General features: G+C 26.1%; 1 protein-coding gene across 1 annotated transcript; it reads left to right on the top strand.

Annotated features, from left to right (window-relative positions):
• Positions 1 to 13,819: 13,819 nt before the first annotated feature.
• Positions 13,820 to 17,463, top strand: LOC145837943 (putative E3 ubiquitin-protein ligase HERC4). Its single transcript, XM_082945437.1, has one exon. It carries the CDS (start codon positions 13,881 to 13,883, stop codon positions 17,022 to 17,024), a length of 3,144 nt encoding a protein of 1,047 aa, XP_082801563.1. The 5' UTR covers positions 13,820 to 13,880; the 3' UTR covers positions 17,025 to 17,463.
• The last annotated feature ends 1,999 nt before the right edge of the window (positions 17,464 to 19,462 follow it).

The raw sequence follows: 19,462 nt of genomic DNA, 5'->3' as shown, positions 1-19,462 counted from the left end.
AGTAAAAGTGTTGGTTAATCTGTACAATTATTGTTACCAAGTTTATAACTTTAAAATGCATGGCAAAAACGGATTTTATTTTTTTGATAGCAGTATGATAGATTTTAGTAATTAAATAAACATTATTTATGTTAAATCTAAGAACAATTTTAATAAACTATAACTGTAATCATTAATAAAAAGTGTTGCTTACACCAACTCTTTTTACTGATGTTAGCTTCTTTGAAGGTTTCTAGATTTCATAAAAAAACAATTGTTATTGTATAATTAAATATTTTTTTTTAGCTATGGTTTTATTTTTTATTTTACTTTAACTTATGTTATTTTATTGAATTAAATTTCAGTAATTAATTTTAACAAAAAGCTAAACTTAATAAACTAATTTTAGTTTATATATAAAAATTACTATAAATTATATATATGAATTAGTAACACAAGGCATAATAGTTAACAAGTTTGAAAAGTTCATAAATATTTAATTAGTGCTTTTGAGTTTATTCCTAATTGCCACTTACGATTTTTTAGATTAATATGTTTTGTAATCTTTTCAAACTAGGATGTCGTTAATAACAAACAATTAGGTTTGTCATTTAAACTTTTACTTAGCTTCCTTAAGTCGACACTGAAATAATATGAGGTGTACAAACCATAAATAATTGTTCGCCGTTTGTCAAGGAAGTAAAATTTTCATAAGTTGGCTTGTAAATTATAAAGATTCTTTTAACATCCTTAATTTTTAATGCCTAAAAAAGTATTAATTTTACAATAAATGCTAAATATTTTAAAATAAATTATAAAAATTGTAGAGCAAAATATATTTTTTTTTCGGCTTGTAAATTATAAAGATTGTTTTAACACCCTTAAATTTTAATGGCTTAAAAATGTATTAATTTTACAATAAATCCTAATATTTTATAATAAGTTAGATAAATTGTAGAGCAAATTTTTTTTTGGCTTGTTAACTATAAATATTGTTTTAACATCCTTAATTTTTAATGGATTAAAAATGTATTAACTTTACAATAAATGCTAAATATTTTAAAATAAACTAGAAACATTGTAGAGTAAAAATACTTTTTTTTGGCTTGTAAATTATAAAGATTGTTTCAAAATCCTTAAATTTTAATGGCTTAAAAAAGTATTAACTTTACAATAAATGCTACAATAAATTAGAAAAGTTATAGAGCATAAACATTTTTTTAATGAAAATGTCATGATTTTTTTATATAAAAAAGTTTATAATCTTTAATTATTTTTGTAACTACAAAAGTATACTTGTTTGTAAAATGGTTTTATAAGTATATATTTAGAAAATTTTGGCGTTTTAATTTTAAAGTATGCTAAGGTTTAATTTTCATGGTATAAGGTTATGAAAGTTCAAAAGCTTAAACAAGGTAAAAATAAAAATTCATATCTTTCGTATTTATTCAAACTTACAGTTTGTTTTATTAGTCCTGGACAAGACGATAAAAGGTACCCAAGTGGTCTGCGACTCTATAGTCGAAAGGGTTTTATCGTGCTCCAGGTCCTAAGACTAATTATTTTGAGCGCTTTTTTTGCCGTTTAATAAACTATAATAATATAACTCTAAGCAAAGTCAATTAAAACAATTTCGTGGTGAAAAAATAACTAGGTAACACTTTGCAACACAATTTTTTTTTTAGTTTGGACTGTTTTTAACATTTTTATGTTTAATTTTTTTTTTTTTACACCTTTTACACCTTCATAACAACTGCAAAAGCCAACACTGAAAAAAAATATTCAAAATAATGACTTTTCTGGTTCATTATTTTCAAAAAAAAAAACTTTTTTTGAAATTCAAACTACTTGGATTAAACAAAACATAAAAACTGTCAATATGACTCTGCACAAAAAACATTTAATTAAAACTTAAAAATGAAACAGATTTAAAATCAAAAAATATACTTAGGAATAATTAGCATATTGATGGTACAACATTTCTCGTCTTATAAATATGTTCTCATTTAATGCTTCACATAGTTTTGATTTTTTACTTCATGACACCCTAGTAGCTGGTGATTGATGAGTTTAACGCTTTACTGAACTGACTCTTTTTCGCTCACTTACTATTAATACCTAATGGTAGACTTTTACAGCGCTTAAATTAACTTAAACATAATTTATTTATTTTTTTGATAAAAGATCGTGTTTGTACAAAAAAAAAGTTTGAGATATCTTTATTTTTTTACGTTTTCATCAAATTTAGGTCTAAATGTTTTGTTTATTTTTTCAACTAAAATTGTGAACTTAAGAGCAAAAAACTGTTGATATTTTGCTTTTGAAATATAGAAGTTATTACCGGCAAAGGTGATAAGTACGCAGGTAAATATGATGTTTATAACTTTTCCATTAAACTTCTACTTAACTTTAATTTACTAATAAACCTTATTAGTTTAGGATTAAATTTTGGCCCAATTTTTTCAAGTTATTAAAAAGATTACAAAATCTTTAGCTTAAATTAGTTATTTAACCATTAAATTATTTAATTTTTTTAAATTATGTACACTTTTTAATTTTTTGAAGACGAAATTAGTGCCCTAGTAAATATGTACTATTTGAAAATTAGTTGTGAAAAATTATATATTTCTATAACAAACTTAAAAATTATGACACTGAAAACCTAATTGTTTGTAAATGTATATAAAATTATTTTACAAAATACTAAATTTTAGTTTGATAAATATCGAAAAAGTTTTAAACCCTTTTAAATACTATTTTTGTTCAACAGACTAGAAATATACGTGTGTTTATCAGTTTAATAAATTAAAATTATATTTGTAAAAAAAATTAAAACATCAGCTGTTTCTAAGTACTATATTTTTAGAATATTAGTACTATAAACTTTTAGGCAACGAATACAAAAATAGTTAAATTGAAGGGTTTAATTAGCGCTGAGTATCTAAGTTTTTAACTTCATTATTTTCAAAAAATTGGCTCTTAGTTTTAGAATAATTCAATGGTTATACTTAATGAAACTTAGGTTAACATACTAAAACAGCGCAAGGTGCTAAAATAATAAATAGTTTTTATTTTAAAACTTTTATATTTAAACATTATGAAAGTTCCGTATTCTTCTTCCAAAACTCAAAAAAATAAAATAAAATTATCTAAACTAATAAGCTTCATTTGTAATATTAACTGACAGCTTTCCTAAGTAAAAATGTCTTGTATTAACTAGTGTGATATAAAGACTAATTGTTGCTTTTAGTTGCCAAAAGCTTAAGTAGTTATGAGCTCTATGAAAATGATAATTTGTCAAAAAGAAAAGAAAATTTTCGATCAAGTGCAGTCTGTTTGGATCAATTTACTTAAGAATTAGTCGTATAAAAATAGTTTACAACATTTTAGTAAATCCTATTATAACTCTCTTTTATTTAAAAGTTGCATTTAAATTCTGTTTTTTAAATGTATAGTGCGAAAAACTCTACTAATTGTAATAAATAAAGTTTACAAAATTAATTGTTAAAAACATACTACATGCAATTTAAAACTAAACATTTATATAGTAATTTTGATATACCTTACGCAAAAAAAAATATTTGATAACATTAAAGTTATCTAAAGCTTTTTTCAAATAATTTTAAAATAACTAAGTTCTTCTAATTATAATTTTAAAAAAAGCCAAGCTAAAACATTTGTTTTAATGATACATACTAGTTTTAAGTTCTAATTTTAAGTAAGATTTTTAAATATTTGTTTTCTAAAATAAAATATTCATTTTATGTATCTATCAAGTACATATTCTTTTATTTTTTTTAATTCGTTTATAATTTTTTAAAACTTTGCATCTAATTATCTTTTTGAATTAAAAATCTGCTTTAAGCCATACTTTTTGTTGAAGGAAAAAACAACTATACTGTGTTTGATAATTTAAGTTGTCTGACACTACTTTTTGAATAACTATTTATTGTAGAAATTGAAAAATTAAAACCGTAAGTAAAATTAATTATAACTAAAATGTACCAGTTAAAAAGAATTAAACTAAAAACTTAAAAATTGTGCATTTATTTTGATCGTTTAAATGAATCAACTTACTTTATGAAAAATAAGAAGCAATAAAACTGTTTTGTTTAAACTTTATTTCTGTAATAAAATAACTTAAATGTTACCATAATATTGTTGCTTATTTATTCGTAAATTAAAAAAAACTCTCTATTTAAACTTAAAAACAGTATAAGATATATTCAATTAAAAAAATCGTTTAGCTTAAAACGTATGTTAAGTAAAGTTTATACAACAAAAACAACTTTATACTTTTCAATAAAGAAAACTTAAATATGTTCGAGCAGTTTTTTTTTTGTCTAGTTGTTTTATATAACTGAATCAGGAAAATTTTGATTATCTTTGAAATTAACACATAAACAAAACCTGTATTTAATTAATATAAAATAAGTATATTTTTATTTCAATAAAAGACACTATTTATACAGGCACTCATTTAACTTTTAAATTAATAAGTGTGAACATTATATAGGATAAAACTTGAAAGCAAAATAAATATTTGATTAACAAACATAAAAACAGACTAAAGTAAAACAATATGGACGAAAACAACATATAAAATATATAAATGTAAAAGTTTTTTTAAATAACGAAAATAATTTTAAAATTTTTGGATAACTTAGTCTACAAAAAAAAAAGTTTTTGGTATTAACTCCTATAACTGTTTTTGTTTGTTTAATTTGTTTAATTTGTTTGCTCGATTTAGGTCACTTAAAAAATGAAAAAATAATTTAAATGTTTTTCTTAATATTTTTAGTTTAATTAGTTTTAGAGTCTTATCTTTTGTAAATTTTATGAATATTTCAGCAAATTTTTAAATCATTTAAGTTAAAGTTTATTGAAAAAAATATGTAGCAATTTAATACTTTTAAAACTTAATTTTTTTTTTTGAAGAAATTAATGTTTATCAAAAATAAAAAAACTGTGGTTTTTAGTTATCGATTCTGTTTGTTGTAATGTTTTTATTTGTCATTACTAGTCAATCAAACTATTGCAGAGTATTTCTTTATACAGAAAAGAATATAGCTGTTTAGCAATTTGTTAAATTATACATAAAATAAATTTATCTTTTTCTTTTTTCTTTCAGATTTTAAAAAACTTTTATATTAATTTTTTTAGTAAAAATGAGATTATGTAAATTTACTACATAGATGCCGTTAAAAATCTAAAAGAGCTTAAAAAAATAATATAAAAACGATCCTTCAAAGAAACTGGTAAGTCTGTAAGAAGAACTTCAAATAGCTAGTAAAGTTGCAATATAGAAAAACTTAAACGGTAAGTTCGTTTCTATTTTATATTCTTTCTTTTTTTATTGAAAGTAAGCCATATAGGTGAAGAAAAATAATTTAGATTGACTATTGAAGTAGTTAGTATTTTTTTCATATTAACAATAGACTAACTCTTCATCAAATAAGATACTTGAACTGGACACGACGTTAAAAGGTATCCGTGGTGTACGACTCGACTCGATAACCGAAAAGTTTTTTTGTGAACCAGGTCCAAGGACAAAATGTTTAGAGAAATTTTCTTTGTCGTTCAATAAACTATATTTATACAAAAAATAGAACTATCTACCTTTGAATTTACTTAACTCGTAACTGAATATATATAAAAATAATCAGTTATTTTATATATACAATGTTTGTTTACATATTGAGTATTATACACTAAAGCAAATACTTTAAAGCTTGTGTCCCGCTTACGAGAACTATTGTTTTAATTCGTTGTAGAATTATCCCTAAACTCTTTTTTCAAAGCAGAGTTATAATAAATAAAGCTCCCTTTATTATAGCTGTTTTTACTTCTACTTACGTGACCTCGCTTCGTTAAGACTAGACAATCTAAGTTTTAACTGAAACTATAGCTTGTACAACCGCTACATATAAGCCATACTCAGATTCTGGCATCTATTTTTGCACCGAGTATTACGAAGCTTCAATTTTGCACGGAGCGGTGTTTTAGCGTAGAAAGACTTTACACCAAGGGCGTGTTTTGTTTGGTTTCCTGTTTCCTTTGCGACCCCTTCAAAAAACTAGAATAAACGTAGTAAAAAAGCGATTGATTATGGTTTTCTTTTATTATCTTACTCATAATTCTTATCTTTTTAATTTTTTGGTATCAAGCAAAATTCAGTTTATATTATTTAAAGAATTATGTCAAAATGATGTGGTTTTATTAAGTTTTTGTAGAAAATAGTATATAATATACAAAAATATTTATAATTACAAAAGCTGCACAATGAAATAATAAAAATTTTTGTTCAAAATTAGCCAACCAAAAGTGTTTTAAAAAACTATTTTTGAATGATTTTACAACTTCAAGGGTTTGACAATGACACATACTGTTTTTACTTTTACTAACTTAGACCAACCGTAGTTTTAAAACTTTTTTTGTCAAGTTGTAAAATAATTCTTTAAGTCTGCTATCAATTTGTTTTTGAAATTAGATTTATTTTTGATTTATACTTGACTTGTAGCTAAAATATTTAACTAGAACTGTTTGACTAAGTAATTTGTTCATATATAATTTAATATGTTTTTCTACTGTTAAGACAAACTAATCACTAGTTTTGATTAAAGCTTTGTTATTTTTTTAATATTTCATTATATATCTGGGACACGTTCAAAATTCACCCAAGATCAAAATCCACCCGATCAAAATCCACCCAGTCAAATTCGAGAACCGCTTACTGATCGAGGGTAAGGGTTAGGGGTAGCAGTGATAGTATAAAATAAATAAAAATTAATAAAAAAAAATTAAGAAGTAAAAGAAATAAGTTGTTATAGAAAAAAATTTAAAAAAAATAGGCTGGATTTTGAACGGGGGTGGATTTTGATAGTATACCATACATGTTACCCTAACAATGCACAAATAAAAACACATTTTTTTTAGTACTAAAGTTTTATTCTGACAGACTTTTCTTAATAATGCAAAAAAAAAATCTTTAAAGTTTTAGCTCAAAAAAAGAAGGTAAACTTTAAGTAAATTTTTAAGTTTAGTTAATTATTAAGAGAAAACTATTGAAATCTGTAATAATTTTAAATCGAAAACATTTTACAAATAATTTTTTTACAAATAAATCGAGAGTAAGGGTTAGGGGTAGCAGTGATAGTATAAAATTGAAAAAAATTAAAATAAAAAATTAAGAAGTAAAAGAAATAAGTTAATATAGAAAAAAATTTAAAAAAATAGGCTGGATTTTGAACGGGGGTGGATTTTGATAGTATACCATACATGTTACTCTAACAATACACAAATAAAAAACATATTTTTTTTTATTACTAAAGTTTTATTCTGACAGACTTTTCTTAATAATGCAAAAAAAAAATTCTTTAAAGTTTTAGCTCAAAAAAAAGAAGGTAAACTTTTAGTAAATTTTTAAGTTTAGTTAATTATTAAGAAGAAAAACTATTGAAATTTGTACAATTTTAAATCGAAAACATTTTACAAATAAATTTTTACCTCAAAATATTTTTGAAGTATTAAGTTTTTATTAATTGACTTATAGTACTTGAAGCTTTTTTTAAGAGCCAATGTTAGTTTTCCTAAAAAGAATATTTTAACCTTAAATTAACCTTAATGCAAAAGAAAGGTATAAATTCTAAGTTACCAAGGAAAAAAAAAAAGAAAAAGTAGCCTTTTAAGCAGTTATTAATTATACCCATAATCCCATAAAAAAATAATTTGTTTGTCAAAATAAAAAATGTCTTTCAAGTTAGGGGATTACTACACTAGAGAAAAATAAATTTATTGTATAATTACATATGTAAAACATTTTTGCTATGTCACACAAAACAATATTTAATCTGTCTAAGTTTTTCAATTTCTTAACTCTTTTGGAAATCTGTTTTAAAATTATTAGTTAGATTGCTGTCTATGTAAGATGCCTATGCTATGTAGTATTTTTTAAATTCCATGTGATATCAAGTTAAGAATTATTTTCATCTTTTTTTGAACATTTTTAATTGGACATATGGTTCAGCGGTCAGTAGATTGCAAGCCATGGGTAATGGGCTCGAACCCTGGTCTGAGTAATAAAAAGAAAAGTATAGAAAATATGTGTATTTATAATAATAAAAAATTCATACACTCAATCACAAAGTTTTTTCAAAGTTAACTATTTAACTTAATTTGATAAAAATATAGAATTTTAAAATATAGGCAAAAAAAATTAGAGTTTTGAAGAACAATAATAGAAATTTGTGATCACATGATTTGGTTGTTGGTGTGTTTTTTTTTTTTGTTCTACGACTTTTAACACTTTCTTGATGAATAAGCCTTGTGGTTTTACCTCACTCTTTGTTTTTTAATCTTGAGATTTAAACCTTGTGAGCCCAAATTCTGTGTCACCAAAGTTTTTTAATAACTTTTGTCTAATTTTTGACCTATTTAAAGTTAAATATTGAAGAGGCAGGTAAAAAGACACATGATGTAACACACTTGATTTTGCCCTGAAAGTGTTTATTGTTTCAAATGGTTGAGTTTAAGAATTTTCCTTTAATCTAATGGGAGCAAACTTTGAATTAAAAAATTCTCTTATTAGCAAAACTTCTACACTTACAACTATAACAAATCATATACATACTATTAACAGGGTGACCACTAAACTTGGAATTTTGGAAAAATCTGAAATTTGAGAAATTTTGAAAAAACCTGGAAAAACCTGAAATTTTAAACAATTTTCACATGTGTTGTAGTAAAATTTTGGTTTTACTTAAAAAATTAATTATATAGTTAAAGAATTTTGTCATCATAAAATTTTTTATATTAAAAATAGCTTTACAGTATCTTTTGGATGTTGCTATACTGTTTAACACAGTTTATTATTACCTTAAACTTAGTTTTAAACTAAAAATAGACCCAAAGACGTTTACTTTCAAAAATCTGTAAGAAATTCAAAAGTCCTTGAAGAAATTTTCAAAAAACTAGTGGCCACCCTAAAGACTTCTGTTTCACAGCATTTAAACTACAGGTACATACTTGATGTTAATGATACCATAAAAAAATTGTTTTTAGCTAAATAATTCAGTATTTCTGAAGTTATTGCACAGTGCACCTATAGTTATGAAAATTTGTATAGGTACTTTATAAACCTACTTCACTTAAACAGTATTATAAGTTATCTAACAGCTTTATAAACCTACTTCCACTTAAACAGTAGTATAAGTTATCTAACAATTTATAAGCCTACTATATTAGTTAGCTAAATCAGTATAAACACTAGCAAAAGAACTAGCTTAGGATTACTATATATATTAGCACGTTATAGTCAGTAACCGCCAGGCCCGCATTACATATATTACTAAGCACACCCTCTCGTTGGTAAAATAGCCTTTATTTTACAGCATTCTTAATCTGTTCAGTTTTATTGATGCATGAATTATTAAAAAATACACTCTAACTACACCAGCAAGAAGTCTATGAGTTTGTGACTAATGTTTTTTTTTATGTGAAAACACCATCAGATCTTGAACAATTTTTTGTTTAAAATAAGAAAACATCTGGAATGTTTGAATTGTTTTATTTTTTATGTTAGAGAAAACAGTCTCACTCTTTAATCTACAACTAGAAACATTTTTTGAAGTTCAAGCAAGTAAGTTACATCATGTTTAATCTTACCTTCCCATTTAATTAACATAAACAAATCAAAAATACATGTTTAAGTGAAAAGAAATCCATGTTGTTTGGCAATACTCACCAAAAAATAAATTTTTAACACTGATTAAAAATAACGAATGTAAGAAATCATAAAGCTTAAGTACCCAATTAAGTCTGAATAGCCATTTAACGTGGTAGCCTGGAATTAGAAAAATCAGGCCAAGAAAACTAGAATGCTATAACAAAAAAAAAATCAACTTGAAACAACTGGAATTTCAAACAAATTTTGCCTGTAAAACAGTTGTATATATATATAATTTATTGAAATGTATGATTTTAAAAATACTGGAACATATGTTTCATAAAAACAAAAAAGATTGTCTTTGTTGTTCAGCCAGTACAAATTTAAAATAAAAAGCACTTCGGTAAACAAGTTCCAGTATTTTTAAAATCGTACATTTCAATAAATTATTTAAAAGCCCTTTGTTTGGGCTCAGTAGAAGGTGTTCAAGTTTGAATAGTAACCTTATATTATATATATATATAGATAAATATAAATATACATATCACTATCAAATTACACTATTTATACTATAATTAAACTATAACTATCAAATTTATAAAAAAAAAATATAATATTTAAATTTTTATTTATTATAAAAAAAATTTCAAAGTAATCTGTTTACAGTATCTTTTCAATATTTATATACTAATTAAAACCACTTTTTACCTTAAATATAATTTTTCACTAAAAATAGGCAAGAAAACTTGTGATTTTAAAGGCCTTGAAAAAATTATAAAACCTAGAAGAAGTTTTTAAAACTATTGCAAATTAATAAACCAGTATGAAACTGAGAGCATTAAATCCAATAGTATTTAGAAAAACAACAACTCTAAAAAACAAAATTCTGTTAACAATTTGCCAGTTACAACTTAAAATAAGATTTATGAAATATAAACATTTCCTTTTATCTCTAAGTATAATAAAATATTTGTTTATATAATTATAATAGTAAGTGCACATTTTAACAATAAGTTTTGTTTTTATCATAAAAATACCAAATATATTATAATAATAACAACTATAGTTGTATTAATGTAACAGTAACTCTTATATTAACTAAGGTCATGGGGCTCCCACCTTGTTTTTTACAAGTAAATCTTATTATACAGTTTTTTTCTTAACTAACATCATATTTATACACTTGACAAAATTTAAAGTAATTTTCAAGATACAAGCAATCAAAGTTGGTGAGCCAATACGTTCTTAAGGAAAGGCACAAGACAAAAACAAGAAAAAAAATCACTAAAAACCTATGTTCTCCTTCATTCTTAACCAATCTTGTTGAAATATAACTGTAATTTACATCTTTTTAACACACTTTTTTTTATAAACTAGATTCAGGTTTAATTAAAATTTTATTTTGAAAATTAATATTAAAAAAACACCTCCTTTTTTGTTAGTTAATTTAATTTTTTTATTATTAAAAGTCTTTTGAACTATCTAAGAAATGCGTCCTGAAAGTTTAAGGCTTTTAGCTCTAAAAAATGAGGGGGATATATTTTAAATAAAATTTAAACTTTTAAGAAAACTGCCAATAAAATAGTTGCAGTCTGTCTATTTTATACACTTGCATAAAAAACTTTTTTTACAAAAATTATGTTTATCTTAAAAATTAATTAAAATTTTTGTAAATTAAAACTATTTTTATTCTACACTTTAAGCTTTAATATTAAAACCAATGTTATATTTTCTAAAAAAAGTTCTTACACCCTATGACCTTGAACAATCACAAAATAAAAGAGACTCAACACAATGTGGTGTACACAACATGAATTAAAATTCAGTACATACAAATTTGGTAGGTGTCAAATTTGCACAAGCAAACAAAATTGCACGAGGTGACTAAATTGCACGAAGACAATTTTGCACAGGGAGACTAAATTGCACAAAGACAAAGTTTAACAAAGACACTTTTGTCCGAGACATTTTTGCACGTGTTGTTGTTTTGCACAAAGTTGCAATTTATACACATAATTTAGTTATATCAGACCATTTTTTTGTTAGAGTGTTTATTATGATAAAAGCAGGCACACTAAAATATATTTAGTTTTTCTTTTTTGCTTACAAACAGTGGTTTCAATTATTAGCTGGCATCACAATGAACATACATACAATGTTGGTTGTTGAAATAAAACAAACTATAGAACACCATTTTCAGTGTACCTGTGACCAAATAATCCTCAATTTGGACAAAATATAACAACTCTGAGACAGTTTTGGTTTAAGAGAACTCAACTATTTCATTCAACTCAGATTATGATCAAAAACTACACAAATTTTTTTTGTACTATCACTATGCTCAATAAAAATAACAATTATTATTACTCTAAATTCAACTTTCTTGAGGTTTTAATGCTAAGCAAAAGTTTTTTTATAATATTATTAAAAGTTTATCAACTTTAACCATTTCCTAGTCCTAGTTAATAAAATTATTCAAATGATCAGGATCACTATGTTGGTAACTCAAGCAGGCATCATCAGCAAACAATCTCATGTTAACCTCTGTAGCAGAAAAAAAAACCAGTATTGTATATAAGAAATAAGTATGAACTTAAGCAAGAACCATAAAGTATTCACACCAAAAAATCATATCATCACAACTAAGACTATATACTTAACTTCTTAACATAGTACTGCACTAATTTAAGTAAAGGTTTGATCTTAACAATGTGATCATCAGACCACAAGCCTTTGGTGAACTAAGACAGACTTCGTCCTTATTAGGACTCATCAGTCAGTCACACCAAAAAACCTGCAGTCATCAATCTACAAACGGTTAATCATGCTTTCACATGAAACAAGCGTTTGCTAATATTGATCAGTGACGTCAATATTATCTTTTGCTGTGTAACGCTTGATACATTATCTTCTAGGTAAGACAGCTTGTTTTCAAGACAGTAGGTCTCAGTCTACCATTAGCTTGTTTAACTTTAAACTAAAAATAATAAGATCAAGAAGAACTGTTATGTTAATATCAGGGTTTCCAAAAAACCTGGAATCCTTGAAAAACTAGGATTTAGACAGAAAAACTTTGAAAAACCTTGAATTTGAGAAATAAATAAAAAAAACCTGCATTTTTGTATAGAAATAACTAAAAAGCCTGGAATTTTTAACTGTTTTTACATGTAAAGTAACAAAATTTTGTTTAGATTCTAATAATTTATCAACATGATGAACAAACTTTGCATCATAATTTTTTTCATTGGAAAACACATTTAAAGTAGCTTTTCAGTATCCCTTTTTAATGTTGAAATACTATTTAAGAAAATTTTTTAAACTTAAGTTTAATTTCATATTATAATGGACCAAAAAACTTGTTTTTAAAAAACCTGGAAGAAATTCAGAAATCCTAGAATTTTTTTTTTTTAACATTTTGAAACTTTGTGTTAGTAAACATAACTGAACAACAGGGAGCTTATAAATACAGAGACTTTTAAGTTTTCGGCTAGTATTTTTTTTACACTTGGCAAATACCACAAAAACACCCTGTGCAGAATTTTAGATAATTTAAAGAAATTTTTACCTTAGCACCATTAAATTTTCTGAAAACCACCCCAATGCAAACTGTCTGGGACCCAAAAAATGCGACCTTTGAGTTTTTATCTGGATATTTTTCTACTACAAATTTCAAAATTATAGCAAAAGTGCATTGTGCACAATTTAAGACGGTTTAAACAAAGGTTTATTTAAGCACTTCTTAATTAAAAAAAACTGGAAGTTTAAGAAAACTTACAAAAAGTGATAAAAATTAATAAATACAACAAGTGCTTTTTATAAAACATTCTTTATATCTTTTTAAATTGTGCAAAATGTGTTTTTGTAGTAATTGCCAGATGTAAAAAAGTTTTTTAACTAAATTGCTTAAAAAAATCTAAAATAATGTAACATTTTTGGGTCCCATACAGTTTGCATTGGGGTGGTTTTTAGAAAATTGAATGTTACCAAGGTGAAAGTTTCTTCTAATCACTTAAAGTTTTGCACAGGGTGTTTTTGTGGTATTTTCCAAATGTACAAAATAATTAACTGAAATCTCAAAGGTCACTGAGCACCCTGCTGTCTAAGTAAGCAGTTTTACTTAAGAAATCTAGATATATCATTTTCAAATTGATAATCTTTTATTAACTAAACAGAAATGCTAAATAAGTTAAAAGCAAAGTTTTCAGCAAAGTCCAAGCAAAACAGGTCAAGCCGTTTAATGGATTCAGAAGACAGTTTGATTTCAAACTTGCCTCCTCCTTTCATTTGCGCATACGGTTCAAGTGACTTTTTGGACCAATTAAAAACACCTAATAACACTAATCCCGAAAAAAGCTTAATTCAGCTTGACAAAGCTTTTGCAAATAAACTCATTTTAAAATGTCATGAACATGTACTTGCCATACTACTTTCAGATGGATCTATTTACACTTATGGTGGTTTTCCAGACACAAAAATGCCATCTAAAGATACCCACAAAGTAACTTCACTTGATGCTATCACTGTAAAGGATGTTGAGGTTGGTGGAACACACATGTTTGTAATCAATAATCAAGGTAATGTGTATGGATGGGGACTAAACGATCGCTTTCAACTTGGCTCAGAAGAAATGAATGAAAAACCTAAGCTTTTGAAAAGCATACCACTTAACAAAAAAGTTGTATCAATATCATGTGGGTTTAATCATTCTTTATTTCTTTTATCAGATGGATCTGTTTGGTCATCTGGGAGTAACTCATATGGACAGTTAGGTTATGAAACAGATTCTAACATTAAGCATAGTGTAATGAGTAGAATAAATTCAATTAATGGAATACCTTTTCGACAAGTAGTAGCTGGCTACTTTCACAGCTTGGTTCTTACTTATTCTGGGGTTGTTTTTGCTTGGGGTAAAAATAGCCATGGTCAACTAGGGACTGGCGACCAATCTAACAAACCTTTTCCAACTAGAGTTAATCCATTGAAACACCAGAAAGTTAGGTTCATTGCTGCTGGTAAAAACCACACTGTTGCACTAACTTTAGATGGAGGAGTTTTTACTTTTGGATCAAATGAATATGGCCAGCTTGGCCATGGTAAAAACAGTGGAGATTTTTCTGTTAACCCTAGAAAAATTTTTGAACTTATGGGTACAACAGTGACCCAAATAGCTTGTGGTAAAAACCACACTATTGCCTTTGTCGGTGAAAGCAGCCATTTATACACTTTTGGTAATAACTACATGTCTCAACTTGGATACACTGACACATCTCCTGACAAAAATTATAACCCATTTTTAGTTACAGGACCATGGTCTTCAAAGACTCAACAGCCGTCTTCAACCAACCTTGATATGAGGGTACACACAGTTGTAGCTGGAGGAAATTCAACAGTTATTAATTTAGCTTTAAAAATTTGTGCAAAAGTAGACCAACGTGTCCTATCAACTTCTGAAATTTCTATGTTTACAGACTTTTTTGTTAAAGATTTAGGTGGTGCTAATGAATCTGATTTCAAGAAACCAAAAATGAAATCACAAATCGAAATTTTGAAAGAAATTTTGTCATCACAGTCTTGCCTTAATGTGTCATTTTTAGCTGAAGACCATGATAAAACTCAAGGTAGCTACCCTGGAGTAAATATGATGAAGGCTAGATTAATATTTTCAAAACTAGGTTCTTCAAAGTCTAAAGTTATTGAACAAACAATGAAAGATGCTTTAACAAATGAACTTTTTCCATCACTTACTCAAAGTCCACCTGATATTGAAGTTCTTCGACTGTATTTAGTTTTGCCAGAATGTCATTTATTTCAAAAACCTGGTATGCAAGAAATTCCTTTGCGCTTTGCAGAAAAGGTGCTTGGTTTAAAAAACAATGCCAGTAAAGTTCTGGACAAATGGTATAACTCATTAGAGCCTATGTTTTTTAACAAACTGGTAGAAACCTACAAACAAATTGTTTTTGTTCTTTTAAAAGAACCCCAAGCTTATAATACACTACAGTTTGATTTAGGTGTTTCATTTAATATGTTAGATAAGCTTTACAAAATAAACTTTATGAATGAGCCAATTATACCTTATCAAAAATTTTACTTAAAAGATGTAAACCGTTATATAAATTTGAAAACAGACTATGATCAGTGGATTAGAAAACTCTCCAGAACTACTCTGTGCAGCTTTCCATTTTTGCTGGATTCCAAGGTCAAAACTGAAATTTTACAAATAGACGCGCATCACCAAAAGCAAATTGCCTTTAATCACGCCACAGAAAGGAATCTTGGTGCCATATTTGGTTTGACCGGAGGTGGTTACCTTGAGTCTCCCAGGCTTGAAATCACAGTGAACAGAAACGACATTGTCACCAAAACCCTTAACCAGCTGAGCAACTACCACACGTCCAGCCTGAAGAAGCCGCTATTGGTGAAATTCGAAGGTGAGGAGGGGGAAGACGCGGGCGGCATCAGGAAAGAGTTCTTCATCCTCATCCTCAAAGAAATACTCGACCCCAAGTATGGCATGTTCGAGAGCTACGAGGAGTCGCGGCTAATGTGGTTCTCAGACTACAAGAACCTAGTTGAAGATCAGATGTACTTTCTAGTGGGAATCGTTCTGGGTCTAGCAATATACAATGACACTATAATTGATATAAGTTTTCCCAAAGCTCTGTACAAAAAGCTTCTAGGCGAGAATGTGGACATGTCGGATTTGAAGGAGCTTGATCCAACTCTGTACAAAAACTTTCAAGAACTGTTGAATTATGATGAAGAGGAAAACGGAGGTTCTGTAGAAGATGTGTTTTGTTTGACTTTCAGTATTGACAAGGATAATTTTGGAAAAGTTGTAACTGTTAATTTAGTTGAAAACGGTTCTAAGAAAAACGTGACAAAAAATAACAGAGCAGAGTATGTGAACGCGTATATTGAGTACTTGTTCAACACTTCAGTGCAAGAACCATTTAAAGCATTTAAGACTGGCTTTTTAAAGGTGTGTGGTGGAGAAATTTTAAACCTTTTCAAGCCGACTGAGCTGATGGAGATGGTGATAGGAAATCAAAATTATAACTGGGAAGATTTAGAAAAGAATACGGAATATAAAGGAGTGTATTACAGACAACACAAAGTTATAAACATGTTCTGGAATGTCTTTCACGATTTCGATGTAACCAAGAAAAAAAAGTTTCTTTTATTCCTCACAGGATCTGACAAAGTTCCAATTACGGGATTGAAAATAATTATTCAATCAGTAAAGCTTGGTGACACTCATCTGCCTGTGGCTCACACTTGTTTTAATTTACTAGACCTTCCCGAGTACTCATCAACAAACGTTATGCGAACGAAGCTAAGCACGGCAATTAACTACAACCAAGAGTTTCATTTAGTTTAAGTTCAACTATGTGTATGAAGAAATTAAAGAAATATTTTTTATTCATCATAATGTTGAGATTTTGACAGATTTTTGCATAATCATATATTGCTAAATTTGTGTTTCTCTTATTCCTATACTCTTTTTTTTATGTTTGAGCTATTAGTGATTAAATTTAAGTTACAGGAAATCACTACATTCCTCTAACTTAGCTCAAATTCACTTTATTTAAAATATTTTACGTATATATGCATACTGTAATCCAATATGAAACGTGTCTTCTTTGACTGTTCTGTAGTAGGTATTGTTGTATATTAGATTAATACGCCTTATTTTTTTCTGTTTCTTTCAATAACACAATTCTACTACTATTTAAAAATACAGTACTTACTTCATATAGTGCAATTTTTTTTTTGTGTGTGTGTTTGCATTTTTTTACAACAAAAATAAATCAAAAAGAAGTTGACCGTATGTGCTAGTTGTACTATAAATAGATAACTATACTATTACCTACAATAATTTGTTGTTGATCAGAGTAAATCTTATTTATTGAGTATAATTAAAAAATACTGAACTTCGTTTTAATTATCGGTAACCTTTCTAACTCGCTTGTTGGTACTATACTTTTGATATGCTTAATAGTTAATACTTATTGTTTTTACGAAACAACAATATTTATTTAGTATTTTTTCAGATAACCTTAATCATACTTACTATTGAGAGTTTTTATTGTGTTTATTTAATTTTATATAACATTAAACAAAAGCTTTTGAAAAAGGCGTGTTACTTGTACTTGCTCTATAGTTTTGCTATTCATATGCAAACGTTCTTCCTATTACCAAAATTTACGCTTTAGCTTTATAAGTTAAAAAAAAAAGTATTTTAAAAACGTAATTAGTTTTGCTCAAACTACTTTACTAAATTTTAATACAGAAAATTTTGTTATTGTCATGTTAGTTAGAACAAAAGAGCTTTTGTATGTAATTACAAACTGAATAGTTTTTTAAAAGTTAAACAACTATCAAAATGCTTAAATAAAATAAAATTTGGTTATTTTTGAAATTGCATTAATTCTACGAATACTTTATATATAGGACTGGGTAGCTTTTATAATTGTATTGTTAGTATGTTTTTCGACAAACGAAACATTCGTAAAAACATTTTATTAATATAAAATTAAAATCATATGCGTTTATTTAAACGATGGTTAGTTATATTTTTGTTATTTTCTGAAAAAAGCAAATGTTTAACTAATTGCAAATTTAATTTATTAACTTTTGTAATTGTCGTAATACAAGTAGAAAGAAAAATATTACAGTTGTAGCAGCTTGTTAGTTTGCTTTTAAGTTATTTTAAAACTGTTTAAGTTTTTATGAACAGCTCTACGGCATCTGTAAAGATACAAACGTAAATTTAAAAAAAAAGGAAAGACATTGTATATAATTAGACTTACATGAGCATCGTATAAAAAATTCTCTAAAATAATAGATTTGTATAAACATTGTTTGAAGTACAATTTTCTTATATTATGAAACAAACTTACTTATGTAATAATCTATAAAACTTAATATTAAAATAGATAACAAACTTAAGTATATATTTTATGCTACAAACACTTATATTTTATTTATAAAATAACAATGTTAAACACTACTGTTTTGAGAAATTAACTTTTTCCTAAGACATAATGAGTAATATAATAGTATAAAGCAGTTATTTTGTTTGAAACACGTACTGATTTTATCATTTAAATTTAAGCAGCTTAAAATCTTAATTACGACTAGCTTAGCTTATGTCCATATTGTTTTCTAACCTATTTTCTATAAATATTAATTATGTGTGTCTATCTGATTAGCTAGTGTCCTGATATAGAAGGGCATTTATTTAGATAATTAACAAAAATGAATACTATGAAATAAAAGTTCGGGAATAACTTTTGAAATCATAAAATTACAGTTGAAAAAAAAATAACATAAAAGCACGATATTGCTTATTTTATTTCATACTCCTCTCTTTAAAACATAAGCAACTAGGTTACCATAATTTTTTTTCTAATGAATAAAGTTTTAAAAACATTATTTTATTGTTAGTATTTGACACTGAAAAAATAACGCGAAAATCAGTTTAATTAAATATATAAAAAGTTGTTTGTAATGTTTGAAAATTTTTTCTGTATAAAGTTTTTTGTATATTATAATAATACATTTAGATAAAACTATGTTCAATTGCTAATACATTAAGTTACAATTCTAGTTAAGTTATCCATAAATTACATACATTTGTTAATTTTATGGTTTAGAGAAGTAGTAACTTAGATTTATTAATGCTGATGTGTTTATAAGTATTTTATTAGTTAATAAATATTTTGTTTATTTCGACTGTTTTGGTTTTATAATAAACCTAAAAAATTATAAATACTAAACTTCTTATAAATGTTCATATAAATTATTAAACCATGA

Source organism: Thalia democratica, chromosome 6, assembly GCF_965202585.1.
Source record: "Thalia democratica chromosome 6, ktThaDemo2.hap1.1, whole genome shotgun sequence".
Lineage (NCBI taxonomy): Eukaryota > Metazoa > Chordata > Thaliacea > Salpida > Salpidae > Thalia > Thalia democratica.
Note: the sequence above shows the minus strand (reverse complement) of the source record. Positions and strands in the feature narration are given on the sequence as shown.

What these genes read in the sequence shown, in the direction of transcription:
- LOC145837943 (XM_082945437.1), top strand. Translation starts at nt 13,881, where the DNA reads ATGGATTCAGAAGACAGTTTGATTTCAAACTTGCCTCCTCCTTTCATT.